We start from the raw sequence: 27,339 nt of genomic DNA on the forward strand, positions 1-27,339 counted from the left end.
TTATAATATAATAAAGGGACAAGATAATTTAAAAAAAAATGGGTGGCTAGGATTTGATGTGGAAAGAAACTCAAGCCCCTTTTATAATAGTAGTGTAGCTAGTATAGATATGCTTCTAAAACTTCCAACTGTGATTCATCCCATGATTTCTATTTTCATGACATTTAGCATATCCTTTGATAAAATTTCTTAGATATGATCCAAGAAAATCACAAATTTTATATCATTCAAAAAATAAAGCAAGTCATCAAGCTATAGAAAGTAGAAAAATGAAATGTGAATAATAATGAAGAAATAGAGTACAGTAAAAAGTAAACCCTATGCAAGGTAAATTTAACCATGCTATATGCAATGTAGAATTAATTTCACTATGCTTCTAAAACTTCTAAATGTGATTCATCCCATGATTTCTATTTTTATGACATTTAGCATCTCATTTGATAAAATTTCTTAGATCTAGTCCAAGAAAATCACAAATTTTATATCATTCAAAAAATAAAGCAAGTCATCAAGCTATAGAAAGTAGAAAAATGAAATGTGAATAATAATGAAGAAATATAGTACAGTAAAAGTAAACCCTATGCAATGTTAATTTAACCATGTTGTATGCAATGTAGAATTAATTTCACCAAAAAGGTAACTATCTGAAATGGTCGATCATGGGTTACTTCCTAGTTTCCAGAATGGCCATCCAAGGAGGTAGAGTGGTGTGGGGTGCAAAAGCTCATCATTATCCTACAAAAATTCACTAAAGCAATCTCCAAACCAACATAATTAATACAACCTTCCACCAAGCCTATATATAATTTTTTAAAAAAAAACAACCACTCACAAAGACCAGCAATAAAATTAAGCAGTAGAATCTGAACTAAAAAATTTACAAAGACTTTAAATATCTATTAATATATCCTCTATGTTGGTAATCTCACTGAAATCAGTAGCTTCAAATACTAACATTATATAATTAAAACAACTTGATTATCACAATAATCATAAGCCTACCAAATAGTCACTAAATAAAACAGTTGTTAAGTGAAGATAAAAGAAAAACCATAGTATTTGTATTTATAATATCTATATATAAATCGAACCATTATAGAGAGATAAATAATCACATATTTCACCCTATAAAGGCATCATTTTATATGCATGGTATAATTCAGAACCATTATAGAGAGAAATATGGTCACATATTATCACCCTATAAAAACATCCTTTTATATGCATGGTATTATTCAGAAGCATCACTAAAATTAGAATACTTTATATTTTATAAATCTGAATCAAGCTTGAAGTTATGTGGTCTCTTAGCCTTATCAATCTTTCTAAAAGTAACAAATATCCTACATAATTCAAGAAAAAAATTAGGAACATTAGGAATTCAAGATAGATGTATAATTAAAAATGAGGTTAAATAATGAAACCTTTTGCAACAAACTACAGGACTATAATGTATAACAATATAAGATCCATTACCATTTATAACAAGCACATATCTGAATATTTAAAATTAGAAGTTAAGAATTTAGATGATATGAAATTATCTAATATCCATAGAAGAGTTTACTATATAAGTTACTAAAAAAATATTAAAACATGATATGACGAAAAAAATATCTTATACTTACCCAACTGGAAGGATAATTAAAGTTGATCCAGTGAATTCACCCGATCCAACAATTTTTAGCTTAAGTGTCCAAATATTATATTACACTCGCTTAAAAATGACACAGTAGAAAATAGCCTTACAAATTCATGACTATCAATATGATGCAGTATGCAATCACTAGGTTCATATATATTAATAATGCAACTATCAGGTATATAATTAATAGGCAGAACATGCAATGTAATTAATCATTTTATCATATTCTTGAAGAGAATTGGAATAGGATTAGCAATCACATTACTAAGGATACCAAGAGCGATCCAATTCTTTTCCTGTAATTAACTTCATTGTTAATATTATATTAATTTTAAAATGCATAAAGAAAAAATAAATAAGTTCAAATTACAACTGCATAGTTATAACAACAAACGAATTGTATTGTCACCCATTCTTTGACACACATCCATTTTTTTAGTTCAGAATATGTATGCTCTAAAAAAAATCTTGAATTTTATCAACTACTATAAATGATAAGATAAGATAAAATTGTAAAGAAATAACTAAGAATATAAGCATCTCATATGCTTATATAAGTATTACAAAAGCAATATAGATCTTGATGACACATTGTTAATACTACTTTTTTATTCATTCAACTTATGAGATTCTTAGAGAAAGAAAAGTAACAAGATAAAGTAGTGGAAACCAAAAGCAATATAGATCCTTATGGCAGGTTGTTAGCGAATCCGAATTAAACAATTATCCATAAAATGTAGAGAGTAACAATAAGGAATTTTTGAAGTCATATTAAACACATTTGGTCAAGAAGCTAAATGATTAAGCAACCTATTGTGATATTTAATAAGCTTTGAAGAATCTAAACTTTACTATGCATATACTTTTTTTTTTAATAATTTTTTAAAATCATAGGATATAATTCAAATAATTCAAATAAATGATTTTCTTATTCATGATATTCAGATAATCATTGATGTTCACCATAAATCGGATTCTTTTATTATAAATTTGAAAAAAAAAAAGTTAAAGCTATTAATTATGACATTTACATACCCAGATTTCCTGGTAAGAATCCTTAAAATACACATTTGATTAATTAAATGATTCAAGAAGGCTAATAATGTTAGTTATCATTTGATTAGAAAACTAAATGTTATTCTTTAGACAGATTAATCAATAAACTAATTAAGAAAAATATAAGCAGCTATATATACCAATACTCAAATAAATATGAATATGAAGTCATAGTTTAATATTTATTCTTATAAGTAGCTTTAAATATGATGTTACAAATATAATAAGAAAATATAAAAAATTTAATAAATGAACGCAAAAGAAAAAATGAACAATGTTGACCATACCTCCAAGTTCCTTCTTCCTACCTTTGTTTTGCAAACCATAAATAAATTGCACAATTTTTTTTGGTTCCATAGAATTAAAAATGCCTATGTGTAATTATAGACCATCCAAAATATTCACAAGACTTTTATTTATCCTCTCAAGGAAAACAAAATCTCTTTTCATGTCGAAGCTTGTAAAGACTCATTGATTTCTCTCCTCAATGTAAAGTATGGTGTTCTTTGGATTTGACTTGATCTTCTCCTCCATGACAACTTCTTATGTATACTTCTTTCTCTTCTTTTCAATCTCTTGTTTTTAAGATAAATCAACCCAAGAAATATGATCATATATTTCAAGTGAGCCCATCTAAGGTAAAGATAAATTTCATAAAAAAAAAACTCATAAATTAGGCATTTCATAAACATGAATAATATATATAAAAGGATAATGACTGAGTACCTAATGAAACCAAAGAATAGTAGTTTAATGACTTTTAAAAATGTTTAAAGTTTTAAGCACATTCTTAGTGGAAAAAAGAAAAATATGACATAAGCATAACTAAAATAATTAACCAATACATGAAAACCTATTACACAATTTAAATAGATCATAGAATAATGGTAAGCTCAATCGACTGCAACAAAAGTGTGAAAAAACATCATAAAGAAAGTAATTTGGCCTACACTAATAATAAAACAACTATAACATTAAAGCATGTTAAGAAAATATGATAGTATGTGAAGGTACATGCTATATTATGATAAGAATGGGAAAAGGTACATACTACAAGCATCTTCCCATTGGATAAGTTGTGATAGAACAAAATTTAATCATAATTCATTATGATAAGTTGTGTTTTATTATTAATAGAATAACAACCTCAATGAAAGTTGAAAAAATAAAGTATGCCTCAACCAAAGCTAAATTTTAATAATAAACTAAATTTATTGAAGATCATATGAGAACCTAATCACCTTTACCTAAATAAATAAATATCACAACACTTTTTTGTCAAAATTATTTCCTAGGGTTTAGGATGTCACAATAATAAACCCGACCAACCTCGCGTGTACGACTCACTCGTGCCCGACGCCTCCACTGCCTTGGATGAAGGTTGATGGAAATGACGTCAACAACGTACAACATCGTACTATACCCTTCTTAGTCATTTTCCCCTTCATAGATCCATTGTGTTGAGGTCATGCCTAGTGTGTTTCTCCCTGATGGTTCTGCTAGTTTTTTCCCTTAATTGTTTGCCTATCGCCATTTCTTCCTATGCTCCATCACTTATGCCTCAGGGAAGTGCCTTTTACATTTTTTCCTTTTGGTTGTTTTCTTTAATTTGCTATGTTCTACTTTCTGGTTTTCAGCGTCGATTTTGTTGATAGTGGCCAACTACCTTATAGATCTTGGATTTTTGAATGGGAAGGACTCTTCTTGTTCCTTTCATGATGCTTTAGTTGGTGATTCATCTTCTTCAAATTTTCTTGACCTAAAAATCACTTCTCACCATCATTATGGATTTCAGAGGACTTATAGTACCACTTCGTGTGACTCTCGGCGTCAGTAGCTTGTGCTGTTTGAGTTAGATGTCACCAAACACTTCCCTGATCGAGTGTGGGTCGACCCAAAAAATCTGGGTTATGTTCAGATAGTGGTTATGGAAGAATTTTCTTCATATTGTTCTCACTATAAATTGCTTGGTCACTCAAAAATGGAATGTGGCAAGTTAAACCCCAATATCTCTGATCTTCCTTCTACTAATCCTCTATCGGGTAATGTGGGTGTTATGTCTTCTACTTATGAGCCTACTATTAGACATGTCAATGATTGTGTGGATTTGGCTTTGCAAAATGATGCTAATGTTGTTGGTGAGAACTAGTCCCTGGGATTCATCCTGTAACTATTTTGATTGTTGAGAATATTGCTATTATTTCTTCTAATTTGGTTGGAATGTCTTCTCCTACTCCTAATATGATTAATGATGGAAATTGTTATGGTTCTTCTGCCCATGAGGCTAGTGCGGATATAATTATGGGGGTTGATAATAATATTCCTTTAGTGGCTGTTGATGGTGTTAAATCTATTGTTTCTTTTATTATTGTTCATAAAGGTTTTAACCCTGAAACATGTGTTGAGAGTACGTACCTGGTGAATTTGGGTTTATGTAATGTTAACCAGGTGGTTGATGTTGGATTAGATCTATCTCCTCTTGCTTCTTCTACCGTTGTTGAGAAGGTTTCATTGGATTTTGATAACATTTTGTCCCATAATAGCTTGATGGAAACCTCTTGTGGTGTGGTTGTTATCTCTACTGGAGAGGCTTCTTTGGGAGCGGTTTTGTCCCCTAATGTTTTGGTTGCGAATGAAGGTTTGTCTTTGATTGATATTCTGGTTTCTTTTATATCTAATGATTCCTTAAAAGCTCAACTTGAGTTAAAAATGAAGGAGTCTTGTGTGGCTCAATGTGATTGTCTTGATGATCGAGTTTGTTTGTTTCCCTTGTGATGGTGTTGTGGAGGAGTTTGGTGGGTCTGAAGAGGAATTTTAGGCAAGGTATAGTTTTATGTGGGTCGCATAATTGACAAGGCCTCTTTTTTTGGGAGTAGTAAGCATGGTATGCGGAAATCTAAGAAGAAGTAATTCTTTTTTGGCTATGTTTGTTTGGTGGCTTTCTGATTTATGGTTGGGCTGTGGATTGTGGGTTTTCTCGGCTTTGCTGTCTCTGTTGGGTAGGTTATGGCTCTTTCTTTATTTTTCTTTGTTGTTTCTTCCTTGCAGGGTGTCATCTCAAAGGATCTCTTCTAGTCTTGGCTATGATTGCTTGCACTTAGCCTCTCTTGGGTGGATTGATCCTAGCATTGGTTGAAGTCTTGTTGGATCTTTTCTGTTGTTTGCACTAGTTGCTTCATGTTGGCCGTTCATGGGTGGCTCTCTTTATGATCCTGGCTTTTATTTTTAGTCTTTTCTTTTTATTTAATTGTGTATTTAAACTAAATCTAAGGCTAAATGATGTTTTCTAGTGGGCTTTGAATTCTCTAAGGACTTGTATCATTGCTTTTATTGAACGCGTAAGCCCCTTCAGTAGGTTTTAACCAAAAAAAAAATCACATCACTTTTATTGCAAAGTTACTACATAATGGTTTGTCAACTTAGAAGATGTCATTGCCTTGATGTGTTAAAAAGAGTCAAGAGACCTATTCCATGAAACTTCCTTACAAGACAAGGATGTAGGGATTTTTAGTATAGTATTCCCTTAGATCCAATTAGAATTAGTGCAAGGAACTTGGTCAATCTTGATTCTTAGTTATAGCTCGAGAAATTCATTTTAAACATCCCATATTCCTATGAGTACGAGCTTTAACATTTCAAGAGATGTGTTTTTTGCATTATGGTTAGTCATCGTATATGTCTTATATAACTGCAAATCTGGAAATGTATATATATATATATATATATATGAAATTCATATGTTTAGATTTAATGAATTCTTAATTTACTTAAATAAAAAGCTGAACGGATGCATGTGAGTAAAAAATAAGCATTAAAAATTGATCATATGAATGAATGAATGAATAAATTTATTAGTAAAAAAATTTACCGTAATGATAATAGTAATGAAAACCTAGAGTTATTCTTGTGAAATAATAGAAACATATATTAACTCTGAGCATTAAACCTTTAACAACCAACTTCACTAATTCCATTAGAACCCTAAAGAAGAAACTAAGAATCTAAATTTTCAAATTTTTTATAATGGCCCTGGTTTTTCTGAAATTTTGTTTCTAAAATCGTTGATTTTAATGCTTGCTCTGAAATACCTAGATTTGCTCTGAAATTATGTTAATAATTGATATTGGGTTTCTGAAATTTGAGCTACATTGTGACAAAACCAGATGCTTATAAAAAATCATAAACAACTTATTTATTATTTTTAAATAAAAAATAATATTTATTATGTCATTAGATTCAACCCTAATTCAACCAATCGAATCTTAAACCTGTCCTTCTGATTCATTATCTGATCAGATTTTTATATAACCTTGATATTTTGTGGGTCAATTCTGAGTGTTTCTCCTATTAAAAAGTTTCAAATGATTTTGATGTTTAATTGTAACATGTTTTTAAAAGGTGAATTTACACTGTAGTTGCGACAAAAAAAATAAAAGGAGTTTACAAAAAATAATACATTTTTTTAAATAGCATGTAAAATTATGCAGGTTGATATATCAAAAATAATCTTAGGCTTCGTTTGGAACAATTTACTTATTACTTCCTAAAATAATTTTTTATTAAAAAAAAAATCTATTTAAAAAATAACAAGAAAATCATCCCAAACGTTTTTATGAACCGATTGGCTCCCTGTATTTTATAAACATTCTGGTATAAAAAAAAATTCTAAAATGTCTAAGATCCTTTCTCACTTACTTCTCCCTCGCAGTTTCAAGAGAAATTATTCTATGCGATCACCCAACCGTCCGGAGGCGAATCAGGATGCGCCACATCACCTGATAAACAGTAAGATATAGCACCGGCATACAGCAAAAAACTAACGTTGTGCGTCTTGATTCATCTCCGGACTATATCCGGTGGTGACCGCACAGAATAATTTCTCCAGTTTCAGCATCTAATCTCTGCTCAGACAGTCTATGAGCTGCTTCCTTGCTAAAAATGTAACTACAATGGCTTATCCTTCAATTCCTACTATTCTATCAAGATTATGAGACCTTCAGACCATAAAGACAATTGATATCTCAGCTATTTTTATCTCCAAGATTTAATTTCTACTTGATGATGAATACATATTAGAAACTTAAGAAGAAAAATCTAAAGATAAAGAACAACCTGATGCCATTAGCTATAGCAGAAACTTACAATGACGAGATTACTCAAAGCACATGCAAATTGGTCACTTTAATTGGTTGGATGTCAGTTTCCGCCAAAAAAAGTTACAAGCATAGCAAGCGCAAGAGGATGATCATTTCCAGGATACAAAGTAAGCCGAAACTTATTTCTTGAATAGATAAATTTCTTAAGTTTGTACAAGGGATTTGCCTGCAGAAACAAGACGGTTAAATTATGATGATGATGATGATGATTCATAAAAGATAGAAATTCTTTTTTTTTCTTTTTTTCATAAAAGAAGAGAGTATTATTACCTGAGCAACAATCGAATCTCCCATGTATATTGTGCATGACCGTTGGAACGGGCTTCCTTTCAAAATAAATTTCTGTTTCTCATTTCTCAGATTCTCAGATGACACTAATACTTCTAATTCTGTTTTAAATGTAGAGTAGGCTAATTTCTGCACTGTGAACAGCAAATCATTGGGTTCCCAGCTATATCCTTTGAAGCCTTGCCATCCCTCCTAAAAAAGAAGGAAAGTTATTTGAAAATCGAAATATGGACATCATAGCAGAATGAACAGTAAAGCTAAGTTGGGAAATTCATGAAACAATACAATTAAAATGCTGCAGTTCTCCATAATATGATATGAGCATGAAACTTTCTTTTTTACAAACATAATTTGACTCAAGACGATGTGAAAACATCATAAGTAATGGAAGAAACAACTATATACAGTAGAAAATAAGGTGGATCAAATGTAGCTGTAAGAGCCTCAAATTTTGAAGTGGAAAATCATGTGAAGAAGATTATTGGTTTGGAAATATAAAGGAAAAGAGATCAAATTCTAGAGTAGAATATCTTGAGGATGAATATGAAGAGACAAAGGAAGAGGGATCAAATTCTAGAGTATACATCATGAGGCTGAAATTGATGAATTTGAAGAGAGTGAGGAAAAGATAAAGGTGTACAAATCTAATAATGGAGAAAAGAGAACAGATGATCATGAAGCAAGAATAGGTGGCAATGAATTTTAGATTATTTCTTAGGCAAGATGTATTACAAACTTAAATAGTTTAATTATTTTAACATAGCTAAACAAAATATTTTGGGTAATTTGTGTTAAGCCCATGAGCCCAATTATAAATTGATTTATAATAGGCTTGATAATTATTTGATGATGACGTACATTTATTAGTGTTATATATTAATTTGATAAACTTTTAACAATTTTATTTATTAACTAGTTAACCATGAAGATGATACACCAACCCTCAGAGAAACTTGAAGCGCGTGCAACTTCGAGAAATATTTCAAATGATAAATTCATCAAGACTAAAGGATGAGAAGATATTTCAAGCCTGTGTGCTTACTTTAGGTTGTATAGTTGATGCTTGCCAATTTAATTGATTAAAGTTAAGATAGATTGGTCCTTAAGCTCAAGTAGGCTTAAACTAATCTGAATTAACTAAAAACCTATTTTTTATAATTAAACAAACTAAAAATATATTATATAGTATGCATATAAGCTTAAAAAATATCTACACATAAAACATGCATTATTGTGGTTATTCCTGGTTACTGTGGGATCAAGTCACGCATCATAATATATGGTACAAAAGCAATGACTTACAATTTACCACAAAATTTATAAAGATTTGTTTAATTTATATGTGAAATTTTAAAATCAGTGAGTGTTGCAGAGATGAGGATGCTCAGGTAGATGAGTTGCTTTACTCTTAGAGACGGGATATGAAATGAACATATACGTGATAAGGTTGGAGTATCTCCAGTGGCAGATAAGATTAGAGAGAGTCACCTTAGATGGTTTGGTCACATTAAACGGTGGTCTTCCGATGACCCGGTTAGGAGAGTAGATGTATTAAATTTAACATATGTTAAGAAAGATAGAGATAGACCTAAAATGACTTGATTAGAAAATATTAGAAATGACATTTCTTTATTATATCTAAATGTGAATTTGACTCTTAACCGGATACAATGGAGAAAAATGATTCATGTAGCTGACCCCACGTAGTGCGATAAAGGTTAAATGTTGTTGTTGTAGTATTAATGGATCATAAGTTCTGAGCATTTTGATAGCCATTTTAATTAATGGAAAGAAAATAATAAACTTACTGCATAAGCTTTCTTCATTTTGAAATTTTGAGAAATTTTACGTGCAAAATAGCTTCCTTGTTAAGCATCTGAGATACAAATATTCTTCTTTAAATACATTTTGTTTTATTTGTTTCCAACAATCTTTTTACGAGGGACTTGTGTTTGCCTTGGTATCCATGATTATCTTCGTATTCACTAAACCTATGTTGGTTTTGGTGTGGTTCCCTAACTTAGAACTCAAGGATAGGTCCTCCTAGCCCATAATGATATCAAGGAGTGGTTCCACTTACAAACTTTGTAGAAGAGTAGGGATCCTACAAATGATCTCCATCCATAGTGAAAAAATGAGAGGTAGTTAAATTCCAAAGAGAATGTCTGGGACATTAACATTGACAGTGGGGCCAAATCATGTTTAAAATGGTTTGTGTGCTCTTTCATATTTGACTATTTTTATCTTAATTGTACTTTATATTTGTATTTAAGTTAGAGATTGATGAGCATTAAGAATATTTTCCATTATGGTTGAATAGATCTACCAATATTGGTGCCTAAAACTACATTATTCACATATATAGCTTTCTACCTCTCAACTCTATCATATATACTAGATAAAAGGCCAAAATTATCCCTTAACTATTTATGAAAAATCAAAATGATCTCTAACTATATTAAAGAACTATTTTGGCCACTCAACTCCTTAAAAGTGAACCAAAATACTCTCATCATGTGACTATTTTGGTTCCTCTTTAAAGACATGAGGAAATAAAATAGTCCTTTAATATAGTTGGGGACCATTTTTTATCTTTCATAAAAAGTCAAAGGCCCATTTTGATCATTTTCCCTATATTACTTTGTGTGTACTTGTAGATTGTCAAAAGTATATTATATCTACTATTCTAGTTTGTTGTCATCAGTAGGAAAAGCGCACCAAAATATCTAATAGGAGTGTTCACAAAACAATTCAACCAACCTCCAATCTAGTTGCAACAATTGTTATCAAAGCTATGGAACTCAAGATATTTAGACTGAATGGCATAATATCCTCAAGTACATCCTCATGGCATACATTATTTTTGAATGTTCCTTATACAAGTGACAAGCTATTAGTGCACCATCTTTGTTTGAAACTATATATATTTTGAATTATTAAAATTATAGGATGAAGCTTTCTTTAAAAATATTTTACCTTCTGTATTAAAAAAATATATATTATTTCATATGGTGGAGAATGATTCTTCCCGACCAACAATTTTTGTCAAGAATATTATACGGAAAAGCCTATCAATCGATAAAAATAAGATAAAATAGATTTAACCCAATTGAATGCTAGAGTTATTAGATGTTTCTATTGTGCACTCATGCCAAGAGATTAGTGAGCCAAGTAGATAACATTGAAGATGATGAACCAAGCTCTAAACAAACTTGAACCTCATGTAACTTGGAGACATTTCAAATGAAGTATTATCAAGACTTAATGATGCAAAGGAGATTTCAAGAATGTTTGATTGGTTTAGGTTGCATGGTTGTCAATGTAATTGATTAAATTTGAGAAATATTCATTCCTTGGCTCAAGTAGGCTTGGAACAAATCTAAATTAACTAAAAACGTAATTAATATACCTAAACAAACTTCAAATAAACTTTAAATATATCATGGTTTACAATTGCGCAATAAGAGGTGCGCCTCAACGCAATTTTAAACTTTTAAGCCTCAAAACCTACGAAATGAGAGCTGGCATTGAGGCGCGCCACAAATTCACTGAGCGCGCCTCGCCTTATGTTTTAGAGGCATCCGCCTCTTAAAATTTTTTTTTTTTTTTTAAAAAAAAACCTAACCTAAGTACATGCATTTTGTGGCTTAGTATTGCTAGGTACATGCTCGGTACTGCTCGGTATCACTCGATACAACAATGCTTTGCACCACTAGGTACATGCTCGGTACCGCTAGGTACATGCTCGATACCGCCCGATATCTTTCCATACAAATGACTTAAGAACTTTAAAAACAAGCAGAACTTCAAAATTAGTCTTACAATAAAAATCTGTTCCAAGGGCAGCGCAGAAACCTCCGCAAGGGCGCTGCCCCTTGACCCCGCGACCTGACTAGGCAACGCCCCCTTGGATCCCTGACTACCCGACATATTATCGTATTCATCATCTTTAGTAATAGTTGTTAGTGTTAGTCTGCTTCTTCATGAGTGCATGCATTGTATATATATATTTTTTAATATAGAATAAGTGAAGCATTATGTTTAAGGTTTTAATATATTGCACTAACATATTCTTCTCATAAAGAATGGTCAGAAGTAAGGATAAAGCTGCATCAGGTTATAAAAAAGATGCAGTATGAAAACATAACACTCAGGTGGATGTAGGAGGAAGTGATAAAACATATATCTATTTAAAATGCAATTACTGTGACAAAGTTTTGAAAGGATATTTTGATTTCACTTCAATCTTTTGTCTTTATATGTTTTATATTTTTACTCATTAGTATATAAAAAATTTATCATTTTATGTTTACGCAATCTTAATACCCGATTACGCAATTTTAAACATTGAAATATATTATATGATCTTGCACGTCAAGCCATCTAGCATGCAATAAAATATATAATGACAAATTTAAGTCATATATGAAATTTTGGGACCCGTTATGACAAAAATTGTCCACTTTATAGAACAGAAGTACATTTAGGCAGCCATTTTAACCAATCATAAAAGACAATTATTGAACTTCATAGTTTCATCATTTAGATGGACCTTACATGGTCAATAGCTTCATCTTTGAGCCTTTGAGATTTGTGTGCCCACCAAATATCTAAGGAGGTTTTCAAGTAGTTCTCTTGCCAAGAGCGAATAAGTTCTCCTAGCCCATAAGGATAAAAAGGAATAGTTCTAACTGCCAATTTGTAGGAAAGTAGGTATTGTATAAAGGCTTCTTCACTTATGGCGGCAATGAAGTGAGTGAATTTTCAAAGAGAGATGTTCGGATGTAGCTGTAGACGGTTGGCATCAAATCATGTCAAAAACAATTTGTGTACTTAAACAACATTTTTTTTTTTTTGTACTTCAACAACTTGCTTTCTTTTATCATACTTGCACTTTATATTTGAGTTTATGTTGGAGATTGACGTGTTGAATGATATTTGTAGTAGATCCATCAATCGTTGTCTTAAATTTATATTTCTAACATATAGCTTTCTAATAGGAAACACTTGGATTTCCAAGTGTTTCTCACCAAAACCAAGTAGGTCCAATGTAAAACGGCTGTCCACAGCAGAAATCAGCCACAAAACAGTTAAAAAATAGCAAATCGGAGAGAAAACCGTGGAGAAAAGACTTGTATTTTTACTAATAGATGAAACATAATAGAAAAGATACACTTGATCCTCAATTCGAGAGGAGGATCGATCTCTCCCAAATCTCTAGACGCCGCTAGAGCCCAAAGAAAACCTAAATCTAAGAGATCTCAAATTTCAGCCAAATTCAAGATGCCCAAACCCTAGGAAAAACATATATTTAATGCAAACAAATCAAAAGGAATTCCCTAAACAGTCCCTACATTCAAATTTCCCTCTTAACTCCCCAAAATTTCTTTCCTATTTGGCTCCCGCACGCCGTGTGGCTCGCTCGGCATTCCAGCGGGCGGAAATTTCTTCCGCCCTGTTCGTTCCTGAGCCGGTCCCGCCTGGACCGGCTGGACTGGTCCAGTGGACCGGTCTAACACTTTCAAGTTCTCAACGCCATCATATATTATAGGAAGTGCACTTACAAATTATTCAGTAATTAAATTGTATATGTTATGCTTGATTGTCGCAGGCGAGTTAGAAGTGTTGGAAAAAAACATTGTGGTGAAAATCACCTACTCTTGTGGCGCCATAACCCATCAATTTGTTTGAAACAACATTTAGGAAGATTTAGAGATTTTGTGTCAGCATAAAGAGTGATTATTTTGCATGATATAATTAATGTGATTGTAATTTTTTACTTTTAAAAGTGTTCATCATAATGGAAATAAGTTTGTCAAGTGAAAATAACAAATTATTTCTTAGCACTTTGGCCCAGAGCATTAGGATTGAGTAGAGGTGTTAATTTGGGTTGGCGAATCGGGTTCGAACCAAATCCAAAGTTGAGACAATCCAAATATGTATGGCCAGACGTGAGCCATTTATTATGTAGATCAAATGTGGACCTAAACATGACACGACTTGAGCATACTTAACCATAACATGACCATTTTGAGCTATTTATTATATAATCAGGCAATATTTTAAAATCAATACAATCTGTTTAACCCAAATGTGACCCATTTAACTCGAACATAATCCATTTAACCCCAACCTGATATGGTTAACCCAAACACGAATGATAATCTGGTCAATTTAGAATTTTTGGGTCAAACCTAACCCAAAAATAAAGTAGGCCAACATTTTAGACTCAAACCCAACACCCATTTATTATGTAGATCAAATGTGGACCTAAACATGACACGACTTGAGCATACTTAACCATAACATGACCATTTTGAGCTATTTATTATATAATCAGGCAATATTTTAAAATCAATACGATCTATTTAACCCAAATGTGATCCATTTAACTCGAACATAATCCATTTAACCCCAAACTAATATGGTTAACCCAAACACGAACGATAATCTGGTCAATTTAGAATTTTTGGGTAACCTAACCCAAAAATAAAGTAGGCCAACATTTTAGACTCAAACCTAACACAAATAATAATTGGGTCAACCAAAGCATAAATTTTTCAAGCCAAGTTCGGGCCAGGTTGTCAGATTGGGTCATTTATTAACACCCCTAGGACTAAACAATCACATCACCGAAAAAGCACCAAAAACTATTGATAACATTGTTGTTTTTATAGTTCATAATATTAATCCCATAACTCTTTGAATCTTAAAATGTATCTCATTTAAAAACAAGTTTTAGATTTCATGCATCTTTAAAGCTAATATACTTTTAACTCTTTTACATAAATTAATTAAATAGTTTAAAATTACATTCATTATTCACACTAGAGAAATTTCTTCCTCAAAATTCACTATTAGCTATATGTCAAAATAACATTTCAACTTCACATCTTTCTCTTTAATTAGGATTATATTATCTTAACCCTTAATAAATGTAATTTGATCAAAATCTTGTGATCTCCTTTCTTTTACCTTAATTTTCTTACATAGCTCAATTTCTTCTTGATATCACAACTACTATATAAATTATTAATTATTTTTGCTTTTCTAGCAAACTATATCTCATGAACATGAGTTTTGAAATAATTTTTACATTGGAAGTGATATAAATATTAAGTTTATAATGTGCAAGTAATAGCCCTTACTCATTAGCTTAAGCTTTTGAGTTGATGTGTGTTCATCTATAAGTGTATTGGGCTCAACTCAGGCCTTGATGTTCCTACATAAGTCAGCAGTTTGATTGGTCAAATATTTAATGGGATTTGAGGGTTTTATGGTTCTTTGTAGATTTTATCATGTTCGAGAACATTTCTAGCTCAAGTGCTCTCAAATAGGCTCCAAATAATAGAATAAACTCTCAAAAAATGAGACTTAGTAATGTTATACATTTTTCATTTGAGTGATAGCCAATCTAGAGGGGCCTCATATGGGAGGATGAAAATTGATTGACACATTGTCGTGGAAAAAGTACCGCATCATAGGTGAAATATGAATTGAGTTATGTGTGCATAGTGGTGACCCTTACCCATTAGCTAAAGCTTTGCAATGATGGATGTGTAAATCATCTAATGCATTGGACTCAACTTTTGTGCACAGTTTTCCACCCTCATAAAACCATGTTTGCCCCCAAAAACATTGATCTGTGTACCATACATTCAAAATTCTTCAATGGCTCCAAAGAAATGAAAACTTTGAGAAATAATCTATATATTGCCATTATCCCAATCCGAATTACTTGGATATTGTTTTCAGTCCCTCTTAAGTATTCATTCAATGTAAAAGCAGCACTTTAGTTTATTTGATTCTAGAAATCTTCTAAAGCAATTTTTAAACATTTCAGAATTGGGCCATCCGTTTCATTTGCAAATATTTTCTATGTCTATTAGAGCTCCATTTTGCACCATCCATTCTCCAACCAACTCAATCTATTTTCAGATACCTCATCCTAAATAGATTTTCTCACGAACTTCTCTAATTTAGTCAATACTTAATACTTCCCTTATCCCAATTTAATATGACAACAATACTAACAACCTCACCTCATCAGCCCTCTTCAGTTATTTCTTCTTATTTTAGGCAGGGCACATACAGGATCGGTTGAGGAGCTTTCTACAGCACACAAATTTCGCCTTACGAATTCATTGAATATTCACCGATACTGCCCAAATTAGATACATTAAGATGGTATGTATGTAAATCTCCCATACATTAAACTAGACGAAACCCCAATCGTTGAATTCCACAAAAAGACCACCAAATCAAGAAAACGAAGAGTTAGGGTTACACTCACATCAAGATGAGCAGCCGTAATAAGGGGGCTATCGGCGGCATCAAGGAGAGTGACAACTCGTCGAGGAGACATGCTGAAGGATCGGCACTGGATTAGGTAAAGCAGGTTACCATATGCGTCGAATACCTTGAAATCACTGCCCTTGAGACCGACTCGGTACTTCCGGAAAGTGTAATCCGTAGGAATTTCCCAAGTCGCCGGAAATATCGGTTCCGCCATCTTGCGCAAAGAAGAGCAAGAGACCAGGACAGAGAATCGACAAGGGCATCAATTGATCGATTCAGTCCGTCTCCGCGTGCAAGGAAGAAAAAGCGAACACTAGAGGGCAAGAAGTTTCCATATGGTCTCTTTGTTCCCAGCGCCGGCCTCCGAAACTACAGTCAAAAGAGGATTTTTATGACTATTTTATTAGAGGTGAGAACTGAGAAGAGTTCAGCAGGGAAAAAAAAAAGAGGAACTTGCCTGTTCCGGTTCTTGATAATTGATGAGCACAGCTCGATTGAAGCGATCTGCGTGGCTGCCCCGTCCCTTCGTCCACCCCTTCCGACAAAAATATATTTAATAAAGATCAAACGTCGATATCTCCTTCAGTTCTCCATTAAACATAGCTAAAGACGAGTTGAGAAGATAATAGTTATGGCCACATGCGGTCACTAACCCTCTTTGGAGCTAAGCTTCTCCAGACTAGTTGGATTTATTGTAAATTACAGTAGTGATTATTTAAATAAGGGATTTTTACATACATACCATTTTATAACATGTGTATTACATATTTAACATCTAAAACTTAAATATTTCATATATACCACTTAAACACAATTTTTACCTCAAAAATACCACTCCGTTAACAGCGAGTATCACTCCGTTTTATCCATGTTCCCGCCTTGATTTTTCGCGGTAGAACTCGTTTCAGCAAATCCCTCCGTATTCTCTTCCTCTGTATTTGCTCTTCCACCGTAGTTGTTCCTCCATGCGATTTCTTCCATCCATATTTACCAGGTGAATTTTCTCTGGGTTTTTATTCCCGCCTCTGTACATTGTCTGCTTTACCGGACATGCTTTTTTATTCACGGGTTTTTGAGGCTTTTACCGAAACTTTTCATTTTTCTACAATATTGATGCCTGCAATAGATGGATGAAACATTTTCCTATGTTTATGACTTTATGAAACTTTTGTCAGCTATAATATCTGGAGATTAAAAAATGAAACATTTTTTGTTATTCTTTTATATTTAGATTTTTGGCACTAATTAACGATGTGATGTGGTGTTTATTTCAGCTTGAAGTTAATGAAAAATGACAACCTCATGGCATAATTCGATAATGCAGGATTGTGACGAAGTAATAGATGATTTATGTGGAGATAAAAAAGAGCATTTGTTTATTGCATTTAAATTTGGAGGAATTTGGGTTGACACAAAGGATCAATCTAGAAAGAGATATATTGGCGGCAAACAAAGAACTGTGAAACTTGAGAAAGGACATATAAATATTTTCAAGATTATAACAGAGATTGCTAGAATATGTCCTTGGTTGAATGGATATCAATACAACATGCATTATCACATTAATGGAACATCACCCAAGGAGTACAAAATAATCAATTACGATGATGACGTGAGCCTGTTGATAAACTCACACATTAATGAAAATTCACGTGCCAAAATAGTTATCTCATTGTACGAAGTTGATGAAGATCAATCAAACTCACAGATTATGGGGATTGAGAATTTTGAGCAAATAATAGATGGGTCTATTTCTCAGAACGATGGTGCTTCGAGATTTAAAAAATCTAGTGTTACAGATATCACTGTAGGTACATTTATTAATGATGCTACAAATTTCAAAAATGCACTCCGATCATTTGCCATTAGAGAGAACTTTGGGTGAGGATAAGAGCCAGTGATAAGAAATGAGTTATTGCAACTTGTTCCTTTCAAGGTTGTCAATGGCGAATTTGGGCATCCCTATGTGAAGACACTCAATCTTTTCAAGTTAGGAGAGTTGATGGAGAACACATATGCCCTGGGATTAATCGTGCTGGAAATCGGCTAGCTACATCTACATGGGTTTCTAATCAGATTCAGGAGATGGTGAAGAGGTATCTAGATATTCCACCAAAAGAAATAAATAGCGGTTTAGAGAAGGAATTTGGTTTATCACTATCTTATATGAAGCTTTGGAGGGCAAGAGAGTAAGCTAGCGACACAATTTTTGGCTCAGTTGATGACAACTACAAATGGGTTCCAACAATGACAGCAGAATTACTTGATAGAAATATGGGCTCACACATAACATATACATTTAATGGTATTGATAATTCTTTCCAAAGGTTTTATGTTAGTTTCAAGGTGTGTGTGGATGGATTTTTATATGGGTGCAGACCACTTATAAGTTTAGATGCATGCCATCTTAAATCTAAGTATTTGGGTGTCTTTTTATCCGCCAACTCGGTAGATGGAAATAATGGCTTATTCACCATAGCATTTGCTGTTATCGAGGCTGAGTCCAAACATTCATGGTCATGGTTCTTGAAGAACATGGTAGAGAGTATTGGTTCTAATTTAAGCACTCTTAGTTTCATATCTAACATGGAGAAGGGTTTGGGAGAGGCAATCAGAGAAATATATCCTGAAGCTGAGCATAGAATTTGCATTCGACATTTGTGGAAGAATATCAAAAAAAATTTCGATGTAAATATGGGCAAAAAATGCAAGGACTTGTCTGGGCAGCTGCAAATGCCTATACTAATGTAGAGATGAACGAGAAGCTTTCTGAACTTCATGACTGGAGCAAGACAATAGATTACATAGATGTGGAAGATGTGGTCTATGGGGACATCATCGAAGTACTTGCAAGAATCATTTGCAAAATATGAATAACGAGGAGACGATGGCCACAGAAGTAGGACAAAAACGACGGGACTAGTTGCCAAGTAGACGGGTAGCGAATGACGTTGAGCAGCAGGAGTTTAATTATTCATATTCAGATGGCTTCTAAAATGAAGATCATGTTTTGTTACTTTTATTTTTGTTGTTTTTTGGTGAGCCAAAAACTTGTGTTGTAGTTATGTTTTGCAAAGATTGCTCCTGATTTTGTTATGTTTCCTAGCTATTTCTAATCTTTTGGCTCACCCAGTTCAATTAATGCAACCCCTTTATGCCGGTGATCTCAATTTCTGAAATGAAAAAAAATTGCAGATATGCAGTAAAATGTATAGGCTTCATCTCATGTTCAATCCAAGCTGCAGATATGCAGTAAAATGTCGGCTGTGCTAAATGGATCTGAGAACATTTGCAGATATGCAGTAAAATGTCTATACTTATTTGTTTGAAAATCTCTGATATTTTCCTTCAAACCACATTCTATTACTTTTCTGCAGTGGATTTCTATATTTGTATTATCTAGGCTTGGAAATGTATTAATTTATTACACTTGACTTAGTGATCTCAATTTCTAAAATTCTTTGACTCATCCCAAAAAAATTCTTAAATGAAAAAAAAAACTGTTTGTCTGATTTCATTGAACATAATTTAGAATTTTTTTTCATTAATTTGGATAAGCAAACAACATACACTTGATCAACACAAGCAACTGACATAGACGACTAAACAAAACAAAACAAAAAACCCGTGTTGATTCTACTTAGCATTCAACCAATCCCAACAAAACACATTACAAACCCAAACGGATGGCTACATCAACAAGAATAATTGCAATGAAGACTTTCATCAAATATCTGATCCAGTCAAACCTCTTAATAACCTGTGCCTCAAAGACTTTGCGCTCATCATATGTTCCATAATATGCATCTTCTACTTCATCGATCCATCTAAAGTATCTGCAGTCGTCATCAGTTCGATTATTCATGCACCTATAAAATTGTCTTCCACTATTAGGACCACGGTGGCATGTATACAAGACACAATTCAGCTGACAATAACAATAAATTTCAGCTCGTGTGCGCCTCGTGCCAGACGAATTCGTAGAACTCATTTCAAATGTTATAACAATTTGTCAACAAAGACAAAAAAATTTAGGAATAACTTGACAAATGAATTTTTAAGAACACTGCTTACTCCATTCAAAAGCATTACCATACAAATTCTTTTAGAGATTACAGCCATTATGTAGCAATAGACTTAGAAATTTACAAAAAGTGAAGTGTGGTCACTCCAAACTCAAACACAAGCAGCTTCGCAGCAACTCATTCACCAAAAGCGAAGTTTTTTCTCATCAAACGTGACATTCAGAGATCGGAAAGGCGCCTCCTTCAGGGTTTAGGAAAATCTTTGAAGCAAAACCGATCTCTGAACTAAACCTCTACGGATGCAAGAGTGAAGTGTGGGAAATTCTGCGTAGAAGATAACCTGAGGAAGATGCCCAGAGGGAGCATAGAGAGAGCGGAGCTGGGGAGAATGCCGCTCGTGACAGCTAGCGGGGAGGAAGAGAAGAGGTTTCGGCGGGGGCGCTAGGGCTTTCCTAACGAAAATGGACGAAGACTAACGGAGTGGTATTTTTGTTATGAGAATAGTATTTAGATGGTATTGATGTAATATTTAAGAATTAGGTGTTAAATATGTAATACATATGTTATAAAGTGGTATGTATGTAAAAATCCCTTTAAATAAATATGATACTTTCGTCTTCAGTTATTTATTATAAATATATAGATTTTACATTATTGTTTGTGGTAGAATAATTTTGGAAGTAGAATGAGTAGTAGAAAATTGAATATATTGAGTTTTTACAATTATTTTTATATGAATGTTTTGTTACAATATTTTCTTAGTTTTTTCGGTTCTTTTAGCATGCTTATTTTTTACAGTGTTTTTTTTTATTTAGTTTCAGCATTATCTTATAATTAGTTTTTTTGTATCTCTTCTTATATGCATATTTCTTTTTAGAACTTTTTTTTTTTTTTTAAATGACTTCTGATGATGAGTCCCTCGCTGGTCAATCAAGAATATCTTTGGTAGATGGAAGAAGGTTACTGGCTCATCCAGTAGGGCTAGAGAAACTGAGGAGATATCTTCTTCATAGCATGCCACCTAGACCCAGCCGATTACGACCTTGCCTACTTCTCCAGTAGGCAGTCCTCAGTTCATTTCTTAAATCTCAATTTTCCTTCACCAGACCCTACGCAAGTACTCCTTTCTACTCTTACTATCCCCCAACATCATCTCTGGGAGTCCTATCCACTTACTCATATCTGTCATACACCAATCGTTCTACTTCCTACTTAACCATTTCTATGATGACCTTCCAAATTTGTGAAACAGTGACTTGAGACTATAGCAACACCAATGATAGATGTTCGCATGCTCATAAAGTTTGAGGGAAACACGTAAATAATGCATGCTTTGGTTTATTTAGCCAATAGGTGGTTGCCTTGATGACTGAACTAGAGCAAGTGCGAAAATCACAAGCGAATTTGCAAATGCAGCAAAGCCTTATACTAGAGGAGTTGCATTGAATCAGGGAGCAGTTTCGTGATAAATAGCCTGTAGCGTCAAAGGAGGGTGAGGAGACAGAGTCGGAGTAGAACATTTATGGTGCACCTTTTCGCTGGTTGTTGTAATGTTTAAGAACTGTTGGCTTATTGTAGAATAATTGGCATTGATTTGATTATCATATAATGAATTCTGAATACTTTTTTTTTAAAGAATTATGAATAATGTTATCATGAGAATGTTTAAATATTTTACCAAATTTTGGTCTTTTCTGTTTCACTTATTTTATGAATTATTATAGAATAATTGATAGGAGAAGGTATTTTTTTAGTCGTGCTACATGTTTTAAGCGGTCTTTTAGTCGTAAATTTTATACGACGAATGTTGGGTGAAAACATTGGTAGAATTTTCTACCGGTAGTTCCAGCAAAAAATTTCACCAAAAATTTGCTGGCAATATTGATGGAATTTTTCGCCAATAAACATTGGTAGAATTTTCCTCAAAAATTCATCGTTAAGATTTTCAGTAGAAAAAATCTATTGCAATGACCTTTCTAGCACTCATTTATCAATGGTAGATATTCGTCGGAATTCCACCAATTTTGGTGGAATTTCGGATTCTTCTAGCAAATATATCCATTAGAAATAATGAGAATTCATGTAGTGTAAATGATTAATGAGATAATTAATAATATAATTAATAATTAAAATTAATTAAGTAATACTTTTAAAATTAATTAAACCATCAGTATAAGTATAAGTTAAAAGATTATTTATTTTAAAAAATAGTTAACTAATTGATTTGATAATTATTAATATAATTGAATATCAAATACTTATTAAATTAACATCTAAATAAGTAATTTGATAAATAGTAATATAATTAGTTATTAAATTATTCAAAAATTAAATTATTTATCATTTTACTTTAATGACCATAATTAAAATTGAAATTAATAAGTAACTCATACTTAATACGCAACACATTAACTTTAATTTTTAAATGAATCAACCCACTCTGGCCGCTCATTCCACCATCACCAAATAAGATATATGTTAATACAACGCGCCTTCATCCCCGCACTTTCTTCTTCCATCCTATTACAATCTTCTAATATGTTACATAGGTCCTTGATAAAGATTCAACATGTTCTCCTAGGGATGGAAAAGGGGTTAAATATTAGAAAGTTCTTAATATAAACTTCTTCCATAGTCTCAATATCCTATCATCTCCTGCTGCTCGACATATACATGACGTCCCACCCTCTCACGCCCCACTTCTTCCGCCATCAGGGAGTTGTTGATTTGACGTTGAACTAAACCTTTTCTGGAAGAACTTTTTATCTTTGATCTAAATATCTTATATGAGGGATTCTTCAATCACTATCATTGTATATACTTAGTAGGCGAAGTGGTTGCTATGCCATAGGACCTGGGGGGCTGGAGTTGACGCCCCAGCATCCATAGTGAAAGACGTCGACAATACTTGATCATCTCCTTCCTGTTCCCTTGCTCGGACCTGAAACGTTAACCACTATAAATGAGCCTTCAAAAACCCAGCAGTTCACCAATATCCTATAACTTAACATCAAAGCACCGAGTACGAAGCAAATGCAGTCAAACTCGAATCCATAACAGTCGATTGGTCACTAGAGCATGAAGTCAATGAGAATTTATGGAAAAAAATTCATAATCAATGCGTGATCGATAAAATTCATCAGTAGCTAGAAGAATCGATAAACAGAAAGGAAGAAATCCGTAAACTCAATAATCAGAACAACGAAAACCGTAAATCCAATACAATCGATCGAAAGATCCACGAGAAACAGATCGAACCTCGAATCAGTTAAATCAATTAAATCAATATCGAATCAATCAAATCCAATCATCTTTGGTTAATATTATCAATCGGTAAGAAATCATATAAAACAATCAAACCAATACATCATAAGAACGATTGAGATCAAATAAAATACATAAACCTATTATCAGTCCAATGAATCAAATGCAGCAGTTCAATACGGTGTATCAATAACATAGTATCAATGAATCAATGTATCCATGTCCATAGTATCAATAAGTCAATGCAATATCGATATCCATATCAGTATCAGTATCAATGCTCGGTGACATATTGCGAATATCAATGAATATCATACAGTAACAATAAATTTGTAAAATTCCTCAATAATTTAATACAGAATACGTTGATATCAATAAATCTATGAATCCATATGAGATCAATAGGTCAATACCGTACAGAGCAAATTCAGTACAGTAGTCTTCTGAAACAAGTACAATCAATGTATTAAGGCATTTTTCGGTATCGATGATCAATGTATCGTGTAATCCGTTGGCTCAATAAGAGTGTCACTTCTTGTGTCCGGCAATAATCTTCTTATGACTCACAAGTCGTAATCAATGAATCAATAGGATACACGCCAAACCTTTTTAAAGGAAACCCGTCGGCCCACCATCCTGTACATGTTCAAGTCAATCTCCAACCAACGGTTCAACCAGTCTTCCACTTGTCTTAACAGTACAATAACAATAATTCAATCATATATTCACATTCGTAATGCATATTCAATCATTCAAGATCATCAATTCAGGAAAATCAGAAGTCGTACGCAGAAAATCGCGGCATAACGACGTATACAGAATTACACACCCGAAATCACAGATTCAGAACTTACCAAATTACCACAGAACATGTTAAAACCAATAATATAAGACTTCATCTGTACGTAAGCAACATTTTTTAACATCCTGATAATTATCTATTCGATAAAAATAGCACAGAAACTTCAAAATAATCGTAGAAAACTTACAGAAAATACTCAAAATCATGCAGAAATATCATATCAGAAACATATCAAAAGTTGTGCCGGTAAAACTTTCGTCAATATAAATTTATCCGCGTTTTTCGGTAAACGGAAAACAAATCTGAGCACAGAAATATCAAAACTCGAAATATTTGAAAACAAAAATTCGGAGTCCTTACTGCAGATAAAACAAATCTTCTAACTGCCGTCGTCGGACAAAAAGCGCTCCGCGGGCTCCAACAACCAAGCTTTTCCTTTTCTTCCTTCTCTTTCTCTCTCCTGATGTCTCTTTCTCTCCTTCAAAATGATCCCAAATATCTCAAATCCGATATTTTATTAACACTGATCGTCCCGACGATTCAAAATTCATCCCGGGACGATTTTGCCTCGGCGAGAATTTCATACAGCGAAATTAAAATTCGCTGGACGACTTGCTCTCAGGACAAATTTCGTCCGAGAGATCGTCCCGACCCTTCCAGGTCGTACAGACGAAAATGACAGATTCTTCACAAATTTCTTCAATTCATCCTTACTAAATTCTAGTTCGTACGACCGAACTGCACTAAAAAAATAGCTTTTTAAGGGTTTTACAGTAGTGCTGTGGTGGACTGCGGAATCTGAATGGGCGTTGGGGTTGGAGGTGTACGTATTCTCGAAGGGAAGAAAAAATTAAGCAAGGTTTGGGAAGGCAAGTGTGAAGTTGGGAAATTTCAAGTGATGTGGATTCTTTGATTTACAGATGTATGTGGGGCTGAGAGGGAGGTCTTCTAATAATGTCATCTCCTTATTGGTATTCATCAAAGAAATGAGTATATCTACATCTTGAAGAGATTCAAATAAACTATTGCCTATGGTTCCATAAATTTATATCACAACCCCATCGAAGAAATGTGGTCCTTAATTTTGAATCAACAATTTGTGACTGTGGTGTGCTCTAGAAACCATATATGCAACAAAAAATAAGGATGAAGCATAAAATGAAATAAAGATTCTAAATCATCATATATATAAGTAGTTCTAGTACTCACAATTATTAATATGTACAAAACCATTCAAGTATCCAAGTGATTGTCCTTTCCTAAACTTCTCATAATTGTAATCAAAGTCAGCCACAAGAAAATCTCTAATTGATCTGGCCAATTGTAAGATAAAAATCCTACGTTACGAGCTACACTAAAAATAATAGCTGGTGTTCGAAAGGTTGTCAGAGGAAAGAAATTGTTTGACAATAAGAAAATGATGAATTCTTCACTACATCACGAAGTGGAGTTGAGTCATCTATAACTAAGAACATCTTTCTAATGTCATTGCTGATTTTCCCATGATTCGGGCTCTTCCCTAGTTAAAATGGTTTTCCTCTATTTGGTAGGGCTAAAATAAAAGAAATTTCATCGGCACGTAAAGGGTAACTTCTAGTCCTTAATGATAAAGCATTACTCTTAAATGGCAGTATGATAACAACTTGAAAACCAATGGAACATTTTATATGTAGCATGACATCAAAAGAAAGATGATGAGATGATTTGCGTTAAATGTCCACAGAGTTTTGGCAAAATGTTTCGACCAAATGTCACATACTTCTCTAAATGTGATGTTCCTCAACAGAAAAATCTTTGAAACAATCCTGCAAAATATGATGTAGTTTATTAGAAAAAATGCATTCTAGCACGGTACCTAGAGGTATCGAGCGGTACCTGAGAGATTCAGATCACTATCAGCTGTTCACAACAGTTCGCCAGAATGGTAACCCATACTTCCTAGATGGTACACAGCGGCACACATACAAAACGGTATCTCTCCTACAGAAAATAAAAATAAAACCCTAACACTTACCCTAAACTTGTATTTACAGAACTAATGAAACTTACAATGCTTCCTGAACAAATAGAGGTACTTAGACAGGTACCTCTAGGTACCAGAAGGGTTAGTACTCAGTGTACCCAGACAAGATACCCAATGGCTTATAGACCAAATGAGAGATACATATTAATACCCACTATATATTACAAATACTCCTATCCAATCCAACCCTAAACTATAAACGTGATAAATACAAATGAGTATAGTTATTTACACGAAAAATATACCTTGCCATATAGAAGATAAAGACAAAAGATAAGTGGTTCATGTAGAAGATGAATAATCGCCTACAAGTATTCCTTGTGAGTAATGTATAGAAAACCTAAACACCCGAATGCGAATTGAGATATTTCAGGTCATTTTGGAAAACTGAACGACATATACAATTTAGTTTGGGACGGGTCACCAAGCCTGCAAGTTTTTTTTTTTTTTCAATATTTTCATGAATAGGCGGGTCGGGTCATCGAGCAGTGATGTAAAAAATAACACGTGGTTATTAGAATGGTGGGTGGATATGTGGGCTCCACGTGGCTCGATTTTACATTGATGTGGACATAGAGCTACGTCCACACTCCACGCCCAATAAAAATTCCATATGCTAGAGTTTTTTTTTTTGCAAAAGTAAAATTTAACTTTAGTAGGATTTAGTAAATCCTTAAATCCATGATTATAAATTCTTGTTATGTTAAATCCTAAAAACTATTGGCAAATAATTGTATAAATTCCTGTGAAATTGATTGACAATGTTAATTCAGGATATAGAG

At 33.1% G+C, this 27,339-nt stretch overlaps 1 protein-coding gene across 1 annotated transcript; it reads right to left on the reverse strand.

The window, feature by feature from the left end:
• Positions 1-7,720: 7,720 nt before the first annotated feature.
• LOC110101487 (protein LURP-one-related 7) lies at positions 7,721-16,812 on the reverse strand. The gene is made up of 3 exons (XM_020829404.2): positions 16,439-16,812; positions 8,128-8,337; positions 7,721-8,023 (listed from the first exon to the last, which is right to left on the reverse strand). Exons 1-3 carry the CDS (start codon positions 16,655-16,657, stop codon positions 7,898-7,900), a joined length of 555 nt encoding a protein of 184 aa, XP_020685063.1. The 5' UTR covers positions 16,658-16,812; the 3' UTR covers positions 7,721-7,897.
• Between the last annotated feature and the right edge of the window lie 10,527 nt (positions 16,813-27,339).

Source organism: Dendrobium catenatum, unplaced genomic scaffold (assembly GCF_001605985.2).
Source record: "Dendrobium catenatum unplaced genomic scaffold, ASM160598v2 fragScaff_scaffold_1338, whole genome shotgun sequence".
Lineage (NCBI taxonomy): Eukaryota > Viridiplantae > Streptophyta > Magnoliopsida > Asparagales > Orchidaceae > Dendrobium > Dendrobium catenatum.

Excerpts from the sequence above, each read along its gene's own strand:
- LOC110101487 (XM_020829404.2), bottom strand. The coding sequence starts at position 16,657 with ATGGCGGAACCGATATTTCCGGCGACTTGGGAAATTCCTACGGATTAC. Across the intron at positions 8,338-16,438 it reads TTACGGCTGCTCATCTTGAT|GAGGGATGGCAAGGCTTCAA; the intron begins GTGAGTGTAACC and ends CTTCTTTTTTAG. Across the intron at positions 8,024-8,127 it reads GAGATTCGATTGTTGCTCAG|GCAAATCCCTTGTACAAACT; the intron begins GTAATAATACTC and ends TTGTTTCTGCAG.